Raw genomic sequence first — 20,838 nt, forward strand, 5'->3', positions numbered from 1 at the left:
TCCACTCAGGCCACAGCTGTCCCACTACACACAGGCTATCCCACTACACACCGTCTGCTCCACTACACTCAGGCTGCAGAGGCTAATGGACAGAGAAGAGAACAGAGACTGCTGTCCATTGACTCATGTACAAGTGATTTATCTGTGTTCTTTAAGAGGGAGAGAAAGGGAGAGAGAGTTTTGTAGAGATGACAAAAGAAGGAATGTGTTTTAAGCTGGTTCCTTTTTTCTCACTCATACACACACCAAACTGACTGTAATTAACAGGAATGACAACATTGCTCTATTCAGTGACTTAGAACATGTCAAGTGTCATATCCCCAACAAAGCAAGTTTCAACTGTTCATCTCCTCACTCTTCTTTAGTCCACCATAGTCCCAAAAACTGAAGCAGGAATCCCACACAAAACAAAACAAAACAAAACAATGACAAAATTCTTTTAACTTGTGGTTGGGCTTCTTCACATGGAAACTACAAAAACAAAGACTAGCAGTGAGAATGAGTGCGCTCGCACACACGCCATGCTGGCCACCCTCATGCACACAGCCACCCACAGCTACCCACAGCCACCCACAGTCATACACAGTGTCACACAGTGCCATACAGGCATAGGGAAGAGAGGATAGAGAGTTGGAGGGGTTTGTTGCCATGGCAATGTAGAATGTTAATTCAGGGGGGGAAGTTCTGAAGAAAAGTCTTGCTTGTTACTGAGAGCAGAGGTTGTAAATTTGCCAGTTTTTCCTTACAAGCACACAGATGCACTCACACACTCTTCAGGAACTTATCGCTGTCGCTCTTTCACTCATTCATTCCTTTATTTATTTCCACTCATTCATTCATTTCCATGAACTTGCAGTGGAAATGTTTTTGGTTTTTTTTCTTGGCTTGTAGCTAAATACTGCTACGCTTGAACTTCGCCTCAGTAATCAAAGCTCTTTTGGTTCTTTTAGTATTTTTTCAGTATAAATTGAAAAATAATTCTCAAGAGGACCAGCAAAATCTCCTCAGAACATCCGATTTTCTCATGATTTGTCACAACTGGGTCGCGGTGTTTTTGTACCATAAGAACCGAACCTCACACCTCCCCCGACCAACAACCCACGCACACACACCCCACTCCCCACTTTACACACTCACAAATTCTTATGAGGACCACACATATTAAGCACAACTGACCATTTTTCATTTCTGTTCCTCTCTGACTCATCCATTCATTTACTCAGATTCACAGGCACATGGGCATTTTTATTATCACTGCAGCGGTTTGACCTATGACTGAACTGTAGCTAAATACTGCTACACATCAACTGAACCTTAAAGTTCACCTTGGCAACCAAAACACTCTGTTTATGTTCCTCAGTAAAAGCTGCAGGAAAAAAAAAAACTATCCTGAGAATCAGCTAAATGTCCCCACAACATCAAAACTTCTCATTTGGGTATAGTCCTAGGGATATATTATCCCTCATAAGGCTAGCAATGCACACACACTCAGAGAAAGCGAGAAAGAGAGAGAGAAAGAGAGGAGGAGATCTCTGTGGGAGGAGAGTCTGTTTGGGAAAGAGATTAAGACAGCCACATCTTTAGTGTTCCGTCACATAGCTAATGTGGACTGGAGGCAGACTGGATGTCCTTATCCGAGTCCTCACAGGAGTTTCCATAGGAGTGCTTGGAGAGACAGAGACACCACAGTGCCCCAAAGCTGAAACAGAGGTCGAGACTCGAGCGACAGGATTAAAGGCGAGAGGTGTGGAAAGGAAGGCATAAACCCTTTTCCCCCTCAGACTGAAGAAGGAAGCTGTCCACACGTGGCACTATGCAGTGACTCCATTCCCAGACGCATACTCTTCCAGCCGCACATTCTGGCTTTCCTCACAAGAGGCTCCCAGTCTTCGCATGGGGACAGAGACCACATCTGCTCCATCGATCCGGATTACCATTGTCACTATTATGAATGCCTTTAGCTGAAGTACGGGTAACTTGTGTATGCGCACGTGTCCATTCCCGCTACCTCTAGGATCAGCATGAGGACATTGCCACATGCACACACATGCACACGCAGCGGAGCGTGCGGTTTCTCAGCGGAGACAGGAAGTCCACCACATGCGGAGAGGAGCTCTAGGCCAGAAGCATGCACACACATGGCTACAATCTACTTTTGGCATGTTCTGTTCCGTGTCTGCTGGAGTTATCAGCGTGTTGACTCCTGGCCATCAGGGGACCCTTAAAGGAGTTTGTGGAGTGCTTACACACACGTTCGTGTGTGCGCACGCACACACACACACACACACACGCGCACACACACACACACACACACACACACACTGAAAGAGGCATATTATTTTACTATATAATCATTGCCTGTTTGGGGTTATCAGACATAGGTTATGTGGTGGATAACTTGGGGATTATTGTAAAGTTTAAAAGCAGTGCTGTTGGACGAGCTTCAGTCTATACAGAAACTTGGGTGGGATTTCTGTAGAAATCAGGTGTAGGTGAACAGAGGTAGCCTGTGCTTTGCAGTGTTGTCTCTGCACTGATGATGGTGGATGTATCTTAGACATTTAGCATTGCCTTGAAATCTTGATTTGTCTGAATGGGGAGGTTAAGTGTTAGAGGTTACAGCTTTTAGTTTATTTAGGGTCACTTTTTAAGTTTGACAATCGGTTCCATTGTTTTTCCCTTCTGTGTTTTTCTCAAGACCGCATCATTTGTGATTTTTTACTCCTCCGTCTGTTTGGTAGAACAGCACGGAGAGTGTTATTGCCTCTCTATGAGGTGTGCGTTAAAAATGTGTGTTGGTATGTTTGTTTTTTGGCCCCCCAGCGTGTCTCCCCAAACCCTCCCTAGGGTTCATTAGCATGGACGGTTAATAATTTGTAAACCTTGGATGACCTTCCAGGTTCTTTCACATAGCTTCTTAAGAACCTTCTGTCTCTTTACTTCCAGGACAAGGTAATCTTAGGTTTGACTTTACTTTGCATGAAAAAAAAGAATGAGTGTCGAACGAGGCCACTTCCATACGCCACACCGTCTAGTCTTCTACAGTGTTGTCTCAGGAATTGGTGTTGTGGGCCTGTTTTTTCCAGTGCCTGGGCCTTTTTTTGTTGTTGTTGTTGGCTAGCAGTGAGCGGACTGGTGCACACGAACACTAAGAAAAACTGAAAGCCATGGACTCGGATTCTGACTCTCCCTTTAACTACTCCTGGCCCTCCTTTCCCAGAATGAGGATTCGGAGAAAGCTGGTAAAACCAGGTAAGGAGGGAGGCATCAGAGGGGAGGTGGAGAGGGTTAGGATAAGTGACGGAGACTTTAATGGGTTGTTGGGGTGACAGCACCCATTGGTAAGGAGCTTGTGTTTTGTGCTTATGCTGCTGAGAAAGCATAATATGGTAATGTGAAATACTGAGTCAATGACCAACTCAGCTCATGTTAAAACTGGGTACAGTGAAAAGGGTCACATCTATATGTCTTAGCCAATGTGTGTCTCTACCTTTTTTTCATGATCATTCCCTCTGCCCTAAACAAATACATGTACCCATACCATGGTTAATTTCCTGAAGCTGCATTTGTGTGTACCTTTCAACCATGATGATAAGAGTTCAGGACATCTTGCCCTGTGTCTCTGTTGTGAAGGGGTTTGATTTAGAGACTAAATGTTCAGTTTGTTGTTAAGCTCAGCATGGGGTGTGTGTTTGTGTGTGTGTGTGTGTGTGTGTGTGTGTCTGTGTGTGTGTGTGTGTGTGTGTGTGTGTGTGTGTGTGTGTGTGTCCTGTGCGTGCATGTGTGCAGAGGATTGATTTCACTGACGTCAGGCTCAAATCTTTGTGTTATTGTTGAAAGGACCTTACACACATTCATCATACTTGTACAAAGAACCTCAAAGCATCCACGCATACATACATGCACACACACACGCACACGCAAACACATGCAGTCTGGTACTGTCCTCACATATACCCTCACTCATCTTTCTATAGTAGCCTGTGAATCTTTCTATGAATTTCAATTATTTAACCAAAGGACTTGTGCCAGTTGCTGTAACTGGCAAACATTTATGTAGCCTATATGTGTATGTGTCTCTTGTTTGAGCCCAGGAATGGCAATAAATCAGACAATGCACAAGAGACAGGGATTCTTGTAAAATATTTGGATCATTCTTTTTTTGTGTCTGTATGTCATATGTCTAGTTTTGAATGACTGAGAAGAATCACAACTATTGGAGAAATGCATTGTGTTAATATGTGATTGTTCTTAGTACCGTGTCTAGGAAATTCCCCCTGGAAGGACAGGATTTCCTATACAGTAACCAGCCAGAGAACAGCCCAGACATCAAACGCTGTTTGTGTGTGTGTGTGTCCGTGTGTGTGTGTGTGTGTGTGTGTGTGTGTGTGTGTGTGTGTGTGTGTGTGTGTGTGTGAGAGAGAGAGAGAGAGAGAGAGAGAGAGAGAGAGATAGATAGAGAAAGAATGAGAATGAGGGTGAGAGAGATGGATGTAACAGAGAGGAAATGTAGAAAGAGAGTGAAAATATGTGTTGTTCGTGAAAACTTCACTTGGCTGTGTTGATACCAGGATACACATGTTCACTGTTTATCCACCGCAGTCAGACTCCAGCATAGGAATCATTTTAGCATTCTTCCTTTATGGAACATTTTTATTTGTGGTCCTTCAGAATTTTCAGCAAGTGTGAAAGGCCACTTTAGTCATTAGCATGTTCTTGCATGCTATCTTTACATTAGTGAACAATAACACAGAACAGATGCTTTGAAATGTCAGATATTTCCACAATAGATCAATAGTGTCCTAAATCAAAGTGCTTGCCCAAAAAGCAAGCACTTTTTAATTTTGATTTTTGTTTATTTAGCAATCATAAAGCTATTAACTGGGATGATGTTTTCTACTGAACCACTTTTTTTCTGGGTTTTTGAACAATATGAACATGTGATTTTGGAGCATGCAGGTAATTCCAGAAAAACTGTTGTGGATCTTTTCTATCATGTGCTATGAAGTGTTTAGCTTTAGTTAACCCTTCATTTCCTTTTTAAAGTCGACACAGCTCCTCACACGGAGATTATTTTTGGTTTTAGTTTTGTTTTTTGCTTTGACAGACAAGTCGGGCTCACCTCCAGTCTCCAGCTCTGGTTTCCAGCCCCACTGCACGCTCACAGCTGCTGCTAGACTTGCTGCCATGCTCAACCGCACCAGAAAGGTTTGACATATAGAATGTGGGTCTGTCTGTTGGTGTGTGTGCATATGGGTAGGTGTCTGTGGTTGTGTGTCTGTAAATGTGTGTCTGAGGGTGCATTTGTGTGTGTGTGTATCTGTGTTTGTCTGTCTGGGTGTGACTGTTTGTGGGTGTGTCGGTGGTAGTGGTAGCTCAGTGGTTAAGGTACTTAACTAGTAATAGGAAGGTTGCTGGTTCAAGTTGCCACTGTTGGGCCCCTGAGCAAGGCCATTAACCCTCAATTGCTCAAGTTGTACTCAGTCATAATTGTTAGTTGCTTTGGATAAAAGCGTCTGATAAATGTAATGTATGTGTTTTTGCTTGTTAATGAGTAAATATCCATTTCAGCCTCAGGTATCAGTGCAGTCTGATGGAAACATAACAGGCTCTTTGTTACACAAGCTTAAAGTGCTCCTGACATGTTTTGCCAATAAACATGTTTAGATTGTTGGAAAGGCTGTAGGATTCCTTGTGATGTTCACAGAAAGCTTGCACAATGTTACTTTGGATTATTTTTTTGTGTGTGTTTGTTTGTGTTGTGTGCGTGCGTGTGTGCGTGTGTGTGTGTGTGTGTGTGTGTGTGTGTGTGTGTGTGTGTGTGTGTATGGGTGTGTGTGAAATTTCAGACTTTTCCATCATGTTTTTTTTTTTTTTTTTTCTGGTTACAGGATGATGATCTCCACAGGAAGCCACACACTTCTGGAGGGACAGCAGGCAGCTCTGGGATGGACACCGAGGACTCGCCTGGTTCAAGTATGGCGACTCTGTCGTCAGGGCTGACAGACACGCCACAACCCATCCAAGAGGGGGAGGAGCTTAAAGAGAAGCAGCCGTTGTCCCGCCCTTTCTCTCCCACCTTCTCTCAGTTCTCACCCACCTCGCCAGCTGGACTGGTGCTGGAGAGGTTTCTTCGTGCTGCCCGGCCTGCTGAACAGGCCTATCACAGCACAGGCTCACCCCCAGATTCCTATGAGCTCAGGTAAATATGGAAACTGCTTCAGCTTCTCAAGTCTGCCAATCAAATCTACTGACAAGAATGTTTTTAAATCATAACTTATAACAGCAAAAATGGCATACATAACCAGAATCAGTTCAGACAAAAGGGCTGTGTGAAGAAAGAGATCTGGCACAAAAAAGTGTTCTTGGGTTAGCTGTGCCTCAGAGCAAGGAATCTTTGGACACATTCATCTGCTGATTTGGATAACAAGTAAACAGTGCCGTTGGATGAAGCACCAGAAGCATGACTTCTATTTTAGCCTTTAGGTAAAATATGCATGATGTTTTTCTCCACTCTTACAAGCCCAAGTCTTGTGGCCTTGGAAATGGACAGTGAGGAGGAGGATGACGTCCTCATAAAGAAGCCCCTCCCCAGAATATCCCCAGATCATCAGAGCAACACAGAGGATCAGGACAGCGTTAAACCCACTTCTGAACTCTTCTGCCTTCATGCTCACCCCACTGCATCCCCCTGTAACCACACCTCATCAAAGGTATAGACCCGCAGGCTTCTAGCTTATTCAAACTCCTCAAGAATTGTTTACATATGCTCTGCCTCTTGCATTTAGAGGCAACATACATATATAATTGTGTGCTGTCAACAATGATGCCTGCTTATCTCCTCCAGGACTCTGGCGATCAGGGAGTTCGACTCCGTTCGTACTCATATTCATCCCCCAAAATCAGCCTGTTACCCCCACGCTTCAGCCGTGATGCCCACCCCTCACCCACCGACCTCAGCAACGGTCAGCCTCAAACCCCTGTGCTTTGTTTGGTCTAGAATAATACCACTTGGCAATTAGACACATTTCTTTCGTTGATAATGGCCCATAGTATAATTACTTGGCTAATTGATTATTAGTTATTAATTAACTTTATAGGTTCATATCAGAATATTTTAAATGGCAGTAAAGTTCAATCCTATCCCTAATAAAGTACAATCCTAATAGCTTGCTGCCACTGTATTTGGCCCCTCACTAGCAAATCTAAGAAATCATTTGTCCTCTGTCTTCCTGTGGTTCTGAGAACACGAGCCAGAGGAGCAAGTAGATAGCATCACTGACATTTCCTGTCTAGTCTGTCTTGAAATCTCTGAAGGATTAGAACAAGCACCAATCTAAGCAGGCCCAAATGTCGAGGAAGAGTTGGCCCTGATGTCATCACTGTTGCTACCAAACATATCCAAGAACTCCCAAGCCCCATAGTGGTCATTTCCTGAATGCTGTTGATCTCTGTAGTTTTTCTTGATAGGAACTTATTTGGAATGGAAAGGTAATGGCTACCAGGGTGCAGGCAGCCCTTGAATATATATGTGTGTGTGTGTGTGTGTGTGTGTGTGTGTGTGTGTGTGTGTGTGTGTGTGTGTGTGTGTGTGTGTGTGTGTGTGTGTGTGTGTGTGTGTGTGTGTGTGTGTGTGTGTGTGCGTGCGTTGAAGTACACAATGTTTCCAGAGAAACAGGATGTTTCAAACAGAGGTCCTTCAGCTGTGTGATTTAGTTTACTCAGAAACTACTGCTCATTTTGAGGCATATTTAAGACATCTCTTTACAAATAATGAGTGTGTGTGTGTGTGTGTGTGTGTTCTTTTCAATAGGCCTGATTTCCTAAAACACTTCACTATTTAACTATTTACTATTTGTCTGATTTAGTTCAAACCTGTTTTGGTGAGCACCAAAGAGACTGAGTTGTGCGTATGAGATTAGTTGTGGCATACAACTAATAGTCAATTATTAGGACACTTATGTAACATATGTAAACCTTTTAGCATGCAGACTCACTGAAGGCTTCCATAAAAATGTTGAGTCCCTCTGGGCTGTAGTGAGTGTGATGTCCACTATGTCCTGTAGATGGCGCCCTCTCCAGCAACAGTTGCAGCAGCAGATCTCTCCTGCAGGCTCTGTCTCTGTCTAAATCTCTGTCTCTGCTCAATCCTGTTAGTAAGTACTGACAACCCACAGCAGCACACCTGCACGCCAGTAAGCCCGGAGCTGTTGCCTACTGCATACGTCACGCTTGCTGGGACTCTCGCTGTGTGTGTGTGTATGTGTGTGTGCACATGCATACATGTTAAATGTGGTTATGGGGTGCTGTATAAAAGGAAGGTGTTTAATAATGAGTGTGTTATTGGTGTAACACGCTGACTAATGTGGGTGTGGGCATTATATGGTAATTATGCAGGCTCTTGCTCTACTTGTTTGGGTGTGTGTGTGGGGGGGTGTTTGTGTGTGTGTGTGTGTGTGTGTGTGTGGGGCTCTGTATTTGCTCATTACTACCAATTATTGCTCATGGCTTGCTGTGCTTGAACTTAAGCTGGTTGTGGCACCAATATCACACTTTTGCTGCTGCACCTCTCCTCACGGTGTCATGTTAACCTTCCCAAGTTCTTTGCTGCAGTGTCTCACGTTTGTGTGTCTGCTTTTGAGCATCTTAATTAGCACTTGACTTTTTTGAGATACATAGAACATTCCTTTTTTGCTCTATTAAAGGAAACTGTAGTGGTTAGCCATAGTAATGGAGGTAAACTGGTTAAAGGTTGGATTTTCACTGACCATTTTAACGTTGATACTTAAAGAGTAGTTACAAGAATTTAAGGAACATTCTTGTCCTTTTTAATTGAACTTGTCTACTCTCTCATCAACAGAGCAACGGACATTCAGCTTAAACGATCAGCTGCAAGAGAAAAGGTACGCCCCTCGGCCAAGTGTGCCCTCACTTCTCACTTTCACCATGTGCCATCGACCAGGATTATACAACTGTCCCGTGTCACTGTGACAACGGGGTTGCCTGGAGACCGATTACTTCCTGTTGTAGGTTTGAAGGTTGCAGCTTTTCCTCCCAGAAAACAGACTTTTCAAGCAGGACAGGTATGGTGGAGCAGGGTGTGAGAATGGACCAGAGACAAGACCTCATTTGTTCTAATAGATGTCACTGTCTGTTAATTTCTCTTACTCTGTGGCTTCGTCTTTCCTGCACGGTTGCACCATCTGGTGGAGAATGTATGCATTTATGAGACTGGGGATGGTTGTAGCAGTAGGGGGGTGTGTGCGTGCGTGTGTGTTCTTAGGGGTAAAAGAGGGAGCGAGAGTGCAATATCAACTCAGACATGTACTCAAACCCCACTGTAGGGAGGTAAGGTTCCATAGACGCTCCCAGTCAGCTGATGATGAGACCAGTGTTGAGCTGGCTGACTCCCTCCAGCACCTCACGCTCTCCGAGTTCCTCAAAGAGTATGTTGCAGCTGCGTGCCTGGCTCCAGGCCCCAGCATTCGCTGCAAGCTTGATCCCCTTATACATCTAACTCTAATGTCATTTAAACCACCCCCTCTAACTACAATACCCAGAATGCATCCTCTGGCTTAGAGGCATGCCTAACAAATATGAAACCTTTCATCATCTTAAAATTAATTACTTATAACTGCTATTACTAATAATTTTAAGACTAGTTTGTAGCTACATGTGTAAAACCAGTTTGATTTGTTGCTCCTTTCAATTTAAAACTATAAAAGATTTATAAGTTATAGTGTAAAAGTCATATCTTTAAAGAGTTCTGTGTGAAATGCACCCAGTACTGAGAATGTCCTCACAGGGTGCTCTTATTCTTAGAGTGAAAGTGTAACAACTAATTTCTAATTAGCCTGCTGCATGTAAAAGAATGCAGAACTCACTCAATGTAGCTTTCACTTTGGAAACCAGACTAACCTCTACATAATAAACTGCTGATAGATATACTTTCACCAAATTAGACATGTGCATGTTGATGCTACTAAGTGGACTGTGTTTGAAAGTGGTAATTATTGCCAAGCAGGATTTATTTGAGTTAGCGAGCTAACCTTGGTCCTTAAAGGTAACTTTAATTTGGAACCATAGAGTTTTGAACCTATAGCAAATCATCAGCCAGTTTGCTATAGCCTAATGCTAATTAGGTTCACCTTTGTAAAATGTGTTAGCACAACCCAAAATGCAAATAAGAAGAGTAACCTCTTTTGAACCACCAACTGCTATACCTACATTGTGTTTATATGCGAACACTGAAATCATAAGCCATTATGGGCAAAGAAAGGCGTTCTGAGTCCTTAAGATATCAGAAAGGAATGACTTAGAATTGATCTCAGTATACAGTGTTATATAAAGACAACATAAACCACAAAGTAAAAAATTACGCAAAAATCTCAGAATGCACTGGCAACAAGCTGATTCCAGTTCAGTAAATCCGGTATGGGATCAAGAGCTCCTAAACCAAACCAGTTAACTCGATATCCAACTAATCCAGCTTGGACGTGAAAGCTTCAGTTCCGTGTGAAAGCTGTGCATGCATAATGGAAATGTGTATGCAGAATCGAAGAGGAGGAGTGGGATCGATACATTATCCCGTCAAAGGCGGAGTCGGAGAAACACAAAGTTAGCCGCACATTCAGCTTCATCAAGAGTTGCATGTACAGCACACGCAACAAGAGCAAGGTAAACATGTATGTGCGTACATCAGGCAATATACACGTGATGATATATATACACATCAGGCTATATATGCACATCAGGCTATATACATGTGAGGATATATATAAACATCACGCCACATACATATATCAGACTATATGTACATATGTGACGATATACACTGCCTGGCCAAAAAAAAGGTCACCACCTGGATTTAACTAAGCAAATAGGTAAGAGCCTCTCATTGGATAATTACTGCATGGGTGATTATGTTTCAGCTGTAAACAAGTTATTTAATCCTAACTGATGCAATGAGTAGCTTCTCATTTGTTAAACAACCATGTCAAAAGACAAATCCTGTGAATGTGGAAAAGATGTTAATCTATTTAAGAAGGGTCAAATTATTGGCATGCATCAAGCAGAGAAAACATCTAAGGAGATTGCTGAAACTTCTAAAATCGGGTTAAGAACTGTGCAACGCATTATTAAAAAGTGGAAGGACAGTGGGGAAACATCATCTTCGAGGAAGGAATGTGGTCGGAAAAAAATCTTGAATGATCGTGATCGGCGATCACTTAAACGTGTGGTGAAATCAAATCATAGAAAAACAACACTAGAACTCAGGGATATGTTTAATAGTGAAAGTAAGAGCATTTCCACACGCACAATACGAAGGGAACTCAAGGGATTGGGACTAAACAGCTGTGTAGCCTTAAGAAAACCACTTGTCAGTGAGGCTAACTGGCAAAAACAGCTTCCATTTGCTAGGGAGCTTAAAGATTGGACTCTGGAGCAATGGAAAAAGGTCATGTGGTCTGATGAGCCAGATTTACCCTGTTCCAGAGTCATGGGCGCATCAGGGTAAGAAGAGAGGCGGCTGAAGTGATGCACCCATCATGCCTAATGCCTACTGTATACAAGCCTCTGGGGGCAGTGCTATGATCTGGGGTTGCTGCAGTTGGTCAGGTCTAGGTTCAGCAACGTTATGTGCCCAAAGAATGAGGTCAGGTTATTCCATCAATGGATTTTTTCTTCCCTGATGGCACGGGCATATTCCAAGATGACAATGCCAGGATTCCTCGGGCTCAAATTGTGAAAGAGTGGTTTAGGGAGCATGAGACGACATTTTCACACATGGCTTGGCCACCACAGAGTCCAGGCCTGAACCCCATTGAGAATCTTTGGGATGTGCTAGAGAAGACTTTGCGCAGTGGTCCAAATCTCTCATCATCAATACCAGATCTTGGGGGGGGGGAAAAATTAATGCAACTCTGGACCCAGTCCCAGCTCTCGTGGCCTTCTCTGCTTTAATCATTAACCCCACCGAGCCCCACTGGCACAGACCTAGTTCCTGAACCCAAACCGCCCAGCGCTCACTGAGCCGTCCTCACTGCGCCAGACCTGCCTGCCTGGCACGTCATGGAGAGGGGAGTGGCAGGAGAGAGCGGGCGGGTCCGGCATTGGCAGGTCCGGCATTGGCGGATCAGCCTCCTCATGCTCTCATGGCCCTTTCTCGGTTCTCAAAGGGCAAGTGGAAGGAGAGAGAGGCCAAGGACAAGCAGGCGAGTGGTCAGCAGCTGGCAGCCGGGTCTTTTCCGGGGTCTCCAGTCTGCCAGATGTGCCATAAACTCGCTGCCGGGAAAGAGACGCTCCACTGTACCAGTGAGTCCTTGTCTTCCATCTCTTCTTCTCATACTGTAAGAGTCAGCCACTCTGCTGGACACATTAGACCATGCAAGTTTCCTTTGTAGTCACAGGAAATAAATTAGACATTATGAATCCTGAAGACGAATACTGAGGAATTAAGATTATGAGTGTATTGATTGGATTAAATGTGTTAAATGGCAAGATCATATTTTCAGGTCAATAAAAAAAATAATTAGTCATTCGGTATGAGAATCAGAGCATTTGAATCTGTCATGTGTTTTGTTGTGCTTTGGTTTGGCCATGTCTTCCTAGACTGTACTGTGACCATCCATAAGGGCGGTAAAGACTCTGCAATACAGTGCCTCAAGGTATGCTGTGTTTGTGTGAGTGTGCGTATGTGTGTGTGTGTGTGTGTGTGTGTGTGTTTGTTTTTTCAGACAAGCATTTCCTGACTTTGTAGGAAACTCAAAATAGTTATAGTACTGACAAGGGAAAGTGCTTTTTACAAATGCATGTATTTCAATTTTGAAACTGAAAAGACCAAAACATTTATTTTTTGGCTATTCAGTTTACAATTATGGTTAGGCTTAGAAAACACCAGGTAACACCATATATGTATGTGTGTGTGTGTGTGTGTGTGTGTGTGTGTGTGATAGAGAGAGACACAGACACACACTGACTTAAAACCAAGTTTCAGAGATAGCCAGAGTTTAATGGTTAAGCCAAAAGCAGTAACACATTTGCCCATTCTTGGTCAGAAATGTGTGCAGGGGGTCTGTGTGTGTTTCCCCTGTCCTTTAACTATAAGGAGAAGGTAGCCAGTGCTGGGAAGGTCTGACATATTTCTTGTCCTTTGCAGAAAGTTCAAGAGAAGTATGCAGTGTCCATGGTGAAGAACAGAGCTGCCACCCTCCCACAGAGTGAGTCTGTTCATTACACAAATGCCCAGTAGAGGCCTTTCTGTTGTCATGTCTGTTGGAAACCTCATTGCTTTTTGTTTTTGTCTCTATCCTTTCTCTCTCTACTCTTCATGCAAAGACTTTATAGTGCATGAAAGCACCTCATCTTCAGCGATGCCTACTTCAGCCTCACTCCCTGTGATGAGCCCACGGGACACCAAAGACTCCGTCCCCATGCTCTGTCCACTGTCCAGGAGTGTTCCTTTAGTTCCTGAGCGGTTAGAAAACTCAATTTTTCCTTCTCTTTTTCTTGACTGTAAAAAAAAACAACAAAGCAATGAAGCATTAACTTTTTTTTTTTTTTTTTTATTGTAGCCTTTAATATGTCTGATATTTATATTCAGGCTTACCGAGAGCCCAGAGGGGGACAGTGACTCCTCTACATGGAGGACTAATGTCCAATCAGAGGAGAGCTTGACAGTGGAGTCCTTCACCTCCACTGACTCCTCCCTCATAGAAGGTAAAGACAGTAACATACTTTGTATTGACAGTGATCAAATGGCAACCCCAGGACATGGAACCTGCCCTGTTTCTCCCTCCTGTTTTCCCATAGATACAGTGGATTCTACTCTACCCAGCACACTTTGGCCGGACACTATGGGTTTGGAGGTGGAGTCATGGAGTCTGGCAGTGGAACCTTGGTTCTGCCAGAGGCAGGAAAAGTGCACCATCAAGAGACAGGATGTCATCTATGGTTAGAACAGTAGGGCAACTTGTATAATTACATGTAATGAGAAAAGCATAGTGCTGAAGCAATCATTACACCAAATAAAGAAGCAAAACAGACAGAAATGTGGTTGTTTTTAACGCTTGTCCTCACAGTTAGCATACAGAATTTATGCCTAGCCTCAGCACTATATTGCCTGGCAATAGAAAAACAAGCACTAAGGTAAAGACTGTGGTTATACCCTTGTTTTGATGACTCTTTAGGAAAAGCATTCTGAAAGCATGTTAATTATCTTCCAAATGAAAAATGCAGTGCAATTGCAGTGCAAACTACAAATTTGTTTCCCCAAATGTCCATGTAATGCTTAATCTTTGTGTGTGTGTGTGTGTGTGTGTGTGTGTGTGTGTGTGTTTAGAACTCATGCAGACAGAGTTACACCACCTGCAGACACTGACCATCATGGCGGAGGTCTTTAGGCGGGGTATGCGGGATGAGGTGGGGTTGGATGCAGACACCATCGGGCGGGTTTTCCCTTGCTTGGACGAGCTCATCTTCCTGCACAAAGACTTCCTATCAACTTTAAGGGATCGACGGCATAGCTCCACCCAACCAGACAGTAACAGGAATTACCTCATTCAACGTGTGGGTGATATCCTTCTGCAACAGGTGGGCACACATACCCGCCAGGACTACATGGACCACATGCCCTGTTTGAGCTAATCTCAGGGGTCACGTTTCATTCACAGGCCCATATTAAACCCACTGAAACCTTTTTATGCTTGTCTAGTTATTACAGTAGGCTAGAACATATTATAACTTGTGAGATCATGTCCAACATCATAGGAAAATACATTATTTATTGTTTGGTTCTAGCAATTTGATTGAATCTGTTTGTGCATTTATATATGTTTTGTTTCTCTCTGTATGTGTGTGTGTGTGTGTGTGTGTGTGTGTGTGTGTGTGTGTGTGTGTGTGTGTGTGTGTGTGTGCAGTTTACTCAAGAAAATGCACAGAACATGAAGCAAGTGTATGGGGAGTTTTGCAGCCACCACAACGAAGCTGTCAGCTTCTTCAAAGAGCTACAGCAACAAAATAAGAAGTTTCAGCTGTTTATTAAAGTAAGTATTTTCTTCTTACAACCATAGATCGTTGTTTAAGTGACAAACGGGATCCAAGTGCAAGGCATGTAGTCTGGACAGGCGGAGTCAAAAGCCAGAAAGGCAGAAGGCTTATTTACAAAAAATTTTAACAGAGCAAAATGAATCAAAAGTAGTGCACAGAGGAACCGTGAACAGAGGAACCATGCACAGAGTGCTTACAATACTGCTTGCAAGGAGTAAGCAGAACATACAGAGTTTATATAGTGAAGACAACATTAGTACTCAAAGGTGAACGAGGGGGCATGATTGGTTGATCAGCGAAGACTGTCTGGTTATTCTGCAAGTGGAGTGATTCTCATATGTGAAGGGACGTCTCCTGATATCCCAGCTGGGCGATGCTGTGGCCAGCCTTGAGGGTGAGGAGCAGGACCATCAGAGTGCTCTGAGTGGAAGGTGCAGATGAGTGATGAATCCAAGGTGTCTGAGGCAAAGACCCACACCTGTTTCTCGGGGCTCTTGCCCTCTCAATCCACAAAGTACTGGAGGACCCCTTGGTGTCTATGAGAGTCCAGCAACACTCAAATCTCAGCCAGGCTCCCAGTGGAGACCAGTGAAGAAGGGCAAGGAGAAGTTGTAGTCGGGAGCAAGGAGAAGTGCACTGGGTTCTGTAGGAAGATGGGGGACATCTGGGAGGAGATAGGTGACAGGGCTCATGCGTCTCAGGAATTTATACCAGCTGGCATACCTTGGGGTCAGTCTTCTGCATGGCAGGAAGAGCCGGAGATAACGAGTGGACAGCCAGACTCAGTGACCAGGACAGAATGGAGGAGTAGGTCTACATCTGCAGTTGGCAAACACCTGTTGTGAATGTATGACTTGTTGTAACTTTGCACAAGACACCTCCCAACCAGGTGCAGTTTATCAACACCAGTTGTCGACTGAGGGGACTTCAAGTGGATATAAACTGAGAGCCCGTATCTGTCACTATAACCTCAGACAATCCGTAATAAAGGAACATGGATGTGAATGTCAGAAGCAGAAGATAGTTTGCGAAGGGGCAGCAGGTGGCAAATCTTGGAGAATAAAACGATGACGGGCATGATTGTATTACCATCAGATGGCAGGAGGACCATGACAAAGTCCATGGTGAGGTGTAACCAAGACCTAAAAGGTGAAGCTCCCCCACCAGGAGACATCTGGGCACGTGAGACTGTGAACAGTATTGGCAGTATTGGCATATCTGCTAAGGATGGCCTTATACCTGGCTGTCCCGTACTGGCTACGTTGTGCACTCAGTTGAGGAGTCATCCTAGTAGGGAGGGGTCCTTTCATGGAGGGGTTTCAGGATGTGTTGGCCTTGGATCTATTCATGTAGCTACCTTCATATGGGTACTCAGAAGCAGGAGGTAGACAGGACAGCTTCGAACTGGGAGGAATCTCTGGGCTTCTTATGTATTTAGGAGAGAGCTTTAGTTTTCTTTGAACCAGGTGTGTAGTTTACACAGAAGTCAAAAGTGAGTGAAAGTGAGTGATTTAGGAATTTTGCCTGCCTGTATCACTGGGATGTTTTGATGTACTCTAGATTCTTATAAATTGTGAGGATCTGAAAAGGTTGTCAAGCACCTTCAAACCTTTGGCACCAGAGTGCTAGTGCTCCAGTGCAAGTTTAATCACAAGGAGCTATCTGTCATCATAGTTGCATTCAACAGAACTTGATTTCCTGCTTAAAAAAAGAGCTTTTCAGGTTGGCTGTGATGTTGGGAGAGTAGGGCGCTGATCCTGACATTCAATCAACAAACTGTTTGGAGGGGTCTGGCTGTTTTAGGACAGGAATGGTTGTAAATGAAACTTTTAGTTTTGTTAAGGCCTGGTCGGTCCAGGACCAACATGACTAAGAAGGACACTTTAACATATTCATAAGTGGAGCTGCAACAGTACTGTAATTCCTGATAAACCGATGAGAGAAATCTGCTTTGAAGCAATTTGACATGTTTCCAGTTTGACAGAAAGCTGTTGGTGCCTGAGTTTGGTGAGTATATTCTTGACATATTGTTGTTCCTGGATGCTGGGTGGACATAAGTGTTCCTGGAGGCTATGTGGATCAATTAGGAGGTCATCTATGAAAGCAATGAGATACTGATCAATTTTATTATGGAATGTATCATCCATAAAGGACTGAAAGATGCAGTGTAAAGGCCATAGCTAGGCCATATGGCGTCACTAGGTATTCAAAGTGTCCCTTTGAAGTGATTAATGACGTCTTCCACTCATCGCCTTTTCTTTTGCACAGCAGATTGTATGCATTAATTAGCTATAATTTGGTTGCCTGGCAACCATTTGTGAATGGATGGGACTAATGGTATGGGATAGGAAAACTTCACTGTGATGCTGTTAAGTGCTCTGCAATCAATGCAAGGGCAGAGCCTGCCATCTTTCTTCTCTATGAAGAAAATGCCTGGGAAGTGGATGGGCAGATGAACCCCTGTGCAAGGGCCTTGGAGATGTTTCTATCCATGGCCTCATGTTCTGGGATGGACAGAGGGTAGTTTTAGTTTTTTTGAGCAGAGGACTACCAGCTAGGTGGTCTAAAGTACAATTACACACACACAGTGTGGGGAGCAGCTGAATAGCGTGGCTCTTGATAAAAACATCAGTGAAGTCAACATATTCAGTTGGGAGTGTCAGGATTTAAATAGATCTATATGGAGGGAGAGACATTTACTAAAACGATAGGCAATGATAAAAAGTTGGAGGGTCTCTGTGTGCAGGATGCCAGCTATGAGATTGAGAGTAGTGGTATGGCTACATGACCCTTGCCTAGGGGTTGTCAATTCAGAGATAGAACTGTCATAGGAGGAGGGAGGACTTAGAGAGTTAATTGGAGGTCCTGGGTGACAAGAGGTTGCCATCAACTCATGAGTCTATCATTGCTAGGAGGAACGTGTTGTCAGTGGCTAGTTTAAGAGTCACTGGTACATGGATTTGTATAATACAAATGTTCAGAGAGAATGTTCCAAGAAAAATGTCACCTCAGACCTCAGAGGAAATACATCATTCTTTGAGGTTCCATAGAACAGTTCCACAGAATGACTATTTAAGGTAACTTAAAAATTGAGCGTGCCCAGGTGGTCATCTCAGTTTACTGACAGGATGTATGAATAAGGCATGTTTTATGCCAATTTGTTTTGTATTTTTTTCATTTGTGCAGTATGACCAGTGATTAATCAGCAGTCCATTTCTCTCTTTTCTCCATAGCAACAAAGTAGTAACTCATTGGTAAAAAGACGGGAAATCCCAGAATGCATTTTGTTGGTGACACAGCGAATCACAAAATACCCTGTGCTCTTGGAGAGGATTCTGCAGTACACAGAAGGTAGGTGTGTGCACACAGACATCCACTCACTCACACAATTGCGAAATGAGAACTTATCGATATGGAAAATCCCCCATCGCATTTTTTATTTTAAATGTAGATTTATAAAGTGTCTAGTTGTTGTTATGTATATTTAGATGAAGTATTTTTGAGTATTAGATTTCAAGTTTACAGCTTCTGAATTAGGTTGCATAAATTAGAGTTAGTTGAAAGTGCCTGATATAAATTCTTTTTCTTTTTCTTCACTATTTGAAACTAAAATGTCAAATTAAAGGATAACTAATTTTCTCTGTCATCCAGCAAGACCTCTCCTCCACTCTCCTTTCCCTCTCTCTCTCCCCCTGTCTCCCTCCTCCCTCACTTTCTGACTATTTTTTTTCTCTTCCTCACTCTCTTTCTCTTCTCTCCTTCTCCTTCTCTCTCGCTCTTGCTCCCTTCCCTCATCAGAGGGCACCACGGAGCACCGGGAGCTCCTGGCTGCGCTTGCTGGAGTACGTGAGCTCATCTCAGTCGTGGACATGCGGGTCAGCGAGCGAGAGCAGAGTCAGCGGTTGGGTGATGTGCTGGCACGCATGGAGGGCAAGAATGTGGCACGGCTGAAGAGCGGCCTGGCCTTCCGCAAGCAGGATTTGGCTAGTGGCCGCACGCTTTTGCACCACGGCACGCTACTCTGGAAGACTGCCACGGGTCGACTCAAAGGTGAGGGGAACGGAGATGATGGAACGCTCCTCAGATCCTCCACTCTCCAGTTTTAGTTATGTCGACCGCCACGTTGATTGCGATTGGCTAAAACCATTTACCTGTGGGCCAATGCGATGGAGCTAATGGAGTTGAATGTGGAGAATACTTAGCTCTGAGAGATTGTACGGACAAACATCTATCCAAGAGGGTTATCGAAGCTGGTTTGGTGCCTTTCATTCTTCTTATTTGCAGTGGATTAAATTAGCTTCTGTAATTTAGAATCACCCGTGATAGGAGTCACCAGGAGAAATGCTTGACTGGGACTGAGAAGCACTGTGTTGGGCTTTATATGAAAGATCATTCACTGCATCTGAACATCACAGGACTTTGTGTCATGTCTTCATGCTCCTCCCCAGATGTGCTGGCCCTCCTGCTCACTGACCTGCTTGTCTTCCTCCAGGAAAAGGACCAAAAGTTTATCTTTGCTGCCGTGGTAATGTCTCCAACGGCTCTGTCACTGCAAATCATTTCTGTCTAGAAGACATCAGAGAAGAATTCAAATTAATCTAATTGGATTCAATTCATTAAACTGTTCTTTCTATGTCAGTTCCAGAATTCAGTTAATGGCTTAGTTTCATTTCACACAGCCAGCCTGATTTTGTTCTCTCTAAGCTACTAAAAGCATGGCTGCAAGAAAATAGGATTCACGCCACACGCTTGCACTCTGAGCGCCCTGTGTCTCTGCACTTATCTTAGGACCAGAAGCCGCCTGTGATCTCACTGCAGAAGCTGATCGTGCGGGAGGTGGCAAATGAGGAGAGAGGCATGTTCCTGATCAGCGCCTCGTCGGCTGGGCCCGAGATGTATGAGGTGCATGGCACATCCAAGGACGAACGCAACACCTGGATGAGACTCATCCGAGAGGCTGTGGTGATGTGGGTAGCAGCTTTTATTTGGTGAATTGAGGTGTATGTGTGTGTGTGTGTGTGTGTGTGTGTGTGTGTGTGTGTGTGTGTGTGTGTGTGTGTGTGCGTGCGAGAGAGAAGCCAAAATAAGTGAAATCCTTTTCTGCTTGTCACTTTTAAAATAAGATTTTAAAGTGAAGTTTAGAAAGTATTTTAAATGCAAGCGATACAGGAATAAAAAATCTAATCAAAATTCATTCATATAGCGCTATTTACAACAGATGTTGTCACAAAGCAGCTTTACAAATGTACAAGCCCCCAGTGAGCAAGCCAAGGGTGACAGTGGCAAGGAAATCAGCTTAGAGCATAAGGTAGAAACCTTGAGAGCAACCAAGACTCAAAGGGGGGACTCATCCTCCCCTGGCCGACAACGATCATCACAATAATAACAATTTTAAATAATTAATAATACAATGGAAAAAAATAAGCAATTAATGTCAAGTCTGGTTTTCTAGAAGTTCTAGTCTTGTCCCGTAGGTGTGCGCATGTCCGAAACCCATCCCGCAAGAAATGTTATTTACATGATCTTCGAACGAGAGATTGGGATCCATAATCACTCCAAGAACTTTAATTGTTTCAGAAGATGTGATTGAGTAATTAGAGAGCGAGGAGCTAGCTGTCTCTGGGCCTAATAAAAGCAATTGTTTTGTCAGGATTAAGTGAGAGAAAGTTCCTCAACATCTAGTGTCTTATGTCCTTTTTGCATTCCTCAATAATATAAAGCTGATATATGTCCTCTGGTTTGGCTGAGACATATAGCTGAGTATCATCAGCGTAACAGTGGAATCTAGCA

General features: G+C 43.7%; 1 protein-coding gene across 5 annotated transcripts in view; it reads left to right on the forward strand.

Annotated features, from left to right (window-relative positions):
• arhgef28a (Rho guanine nucleotide exchange factor (GEF) 28a) overlaps positions 1-20,838 on the forward strand; it is a 75,809-nt gene that overhangs the window by 38,720 nt on the left and 16,251 nt on the right. The window contains exons 1-21 of one of the 5 annotated variants that reach the window (XM_035526631.2): positions 1,057-3,252; positions 5,108-5,208; positions 5,892-6,202; positions 6,524-6,713; positions 6,848-6,965; positions 8,067-8,156; positions 8,861-8,903; positions 9,345-9,446; positions 10,554-10,677; positions 12,180-12,315; positions 12,613-12,668; positions 13,160-13,220; positions 13,339-13,477; positions 13,604-13,719; positions 13,813-13,953; positions 14,342-14,592; positions 14,919-15,044; positions 18,282-18,399; positions 18,847-19,098; positions 19,497-19,573; positions 19,837-20,015. In XM_035526631.2, coding sequence (XP_035382524.2) covers positions 3,168-3,252; positions 5,108-5,208; positions 5,892-6,202; positions 6,524-6,713; positions 6,848-6,965; positions 8,067-8,156; positions 8,861-8,903; positions 9,345-9,446; positions 10,554-10,677; positions 12,180-12,315; positions 12,613-12,668; positions 13,160-13,220; positions 13,339-13,477; positions 13,604-13,719; positions 13,813-13,953; positions 14,342-14,592; positions 14,919-15,044; positions 18,282-18,399; positions 18,847-19,098; positions 19,497-19,573; positions 19,837-20,015 — 2,816 coding nt within the window. In that variant the 5' untranslated portion in view covers positions 1,057-3,167. Of the gene's footprint in view, positions 1-1,056; positions 3,253-3,329; positions 4,960-5,107; positions 5,209-5,891; positions 6,203-6,523; positions 6,714-6,847; positions 6,966-8,066; positions 8,157-8,860; positions 8,904-9,344; positions 9,447-10,553; positions 10,678-12,179; positions 12,316-12,612; positions 12,669-13,159; positions 13,221-13,338; positions 13,478-13,603; positions 13,720-13,812; positions 13,954-14,341; positions 14,593-14,918; positions 15,045-18,281; positions 18,400-18,846; positions 19,099-19,496; positions 19,574-19,836; positions 20,016-20,838 lie in introns of those variants that run through there. The other 4 variants (XM_081714190.1, XM_081714196.1, XM_035526633.2 and 1 more) reach the window with 4 other exon arrangements.

This window comes from Electrophorus electricus, chromosome 1, assembly GCF_041902795.1.
Source record: "Electrophorus electricus isolate QZ-2024a chromosome 1, ASM4190279v1, whole genome shotgun sequence".
Classification (NCBI taxonomy): Eukaryota; Metazoa; Chordata; class Actinopteri; order Gymnotiformes; family Gymnotidae; genus Electrophorus; species Electrophorus electricus.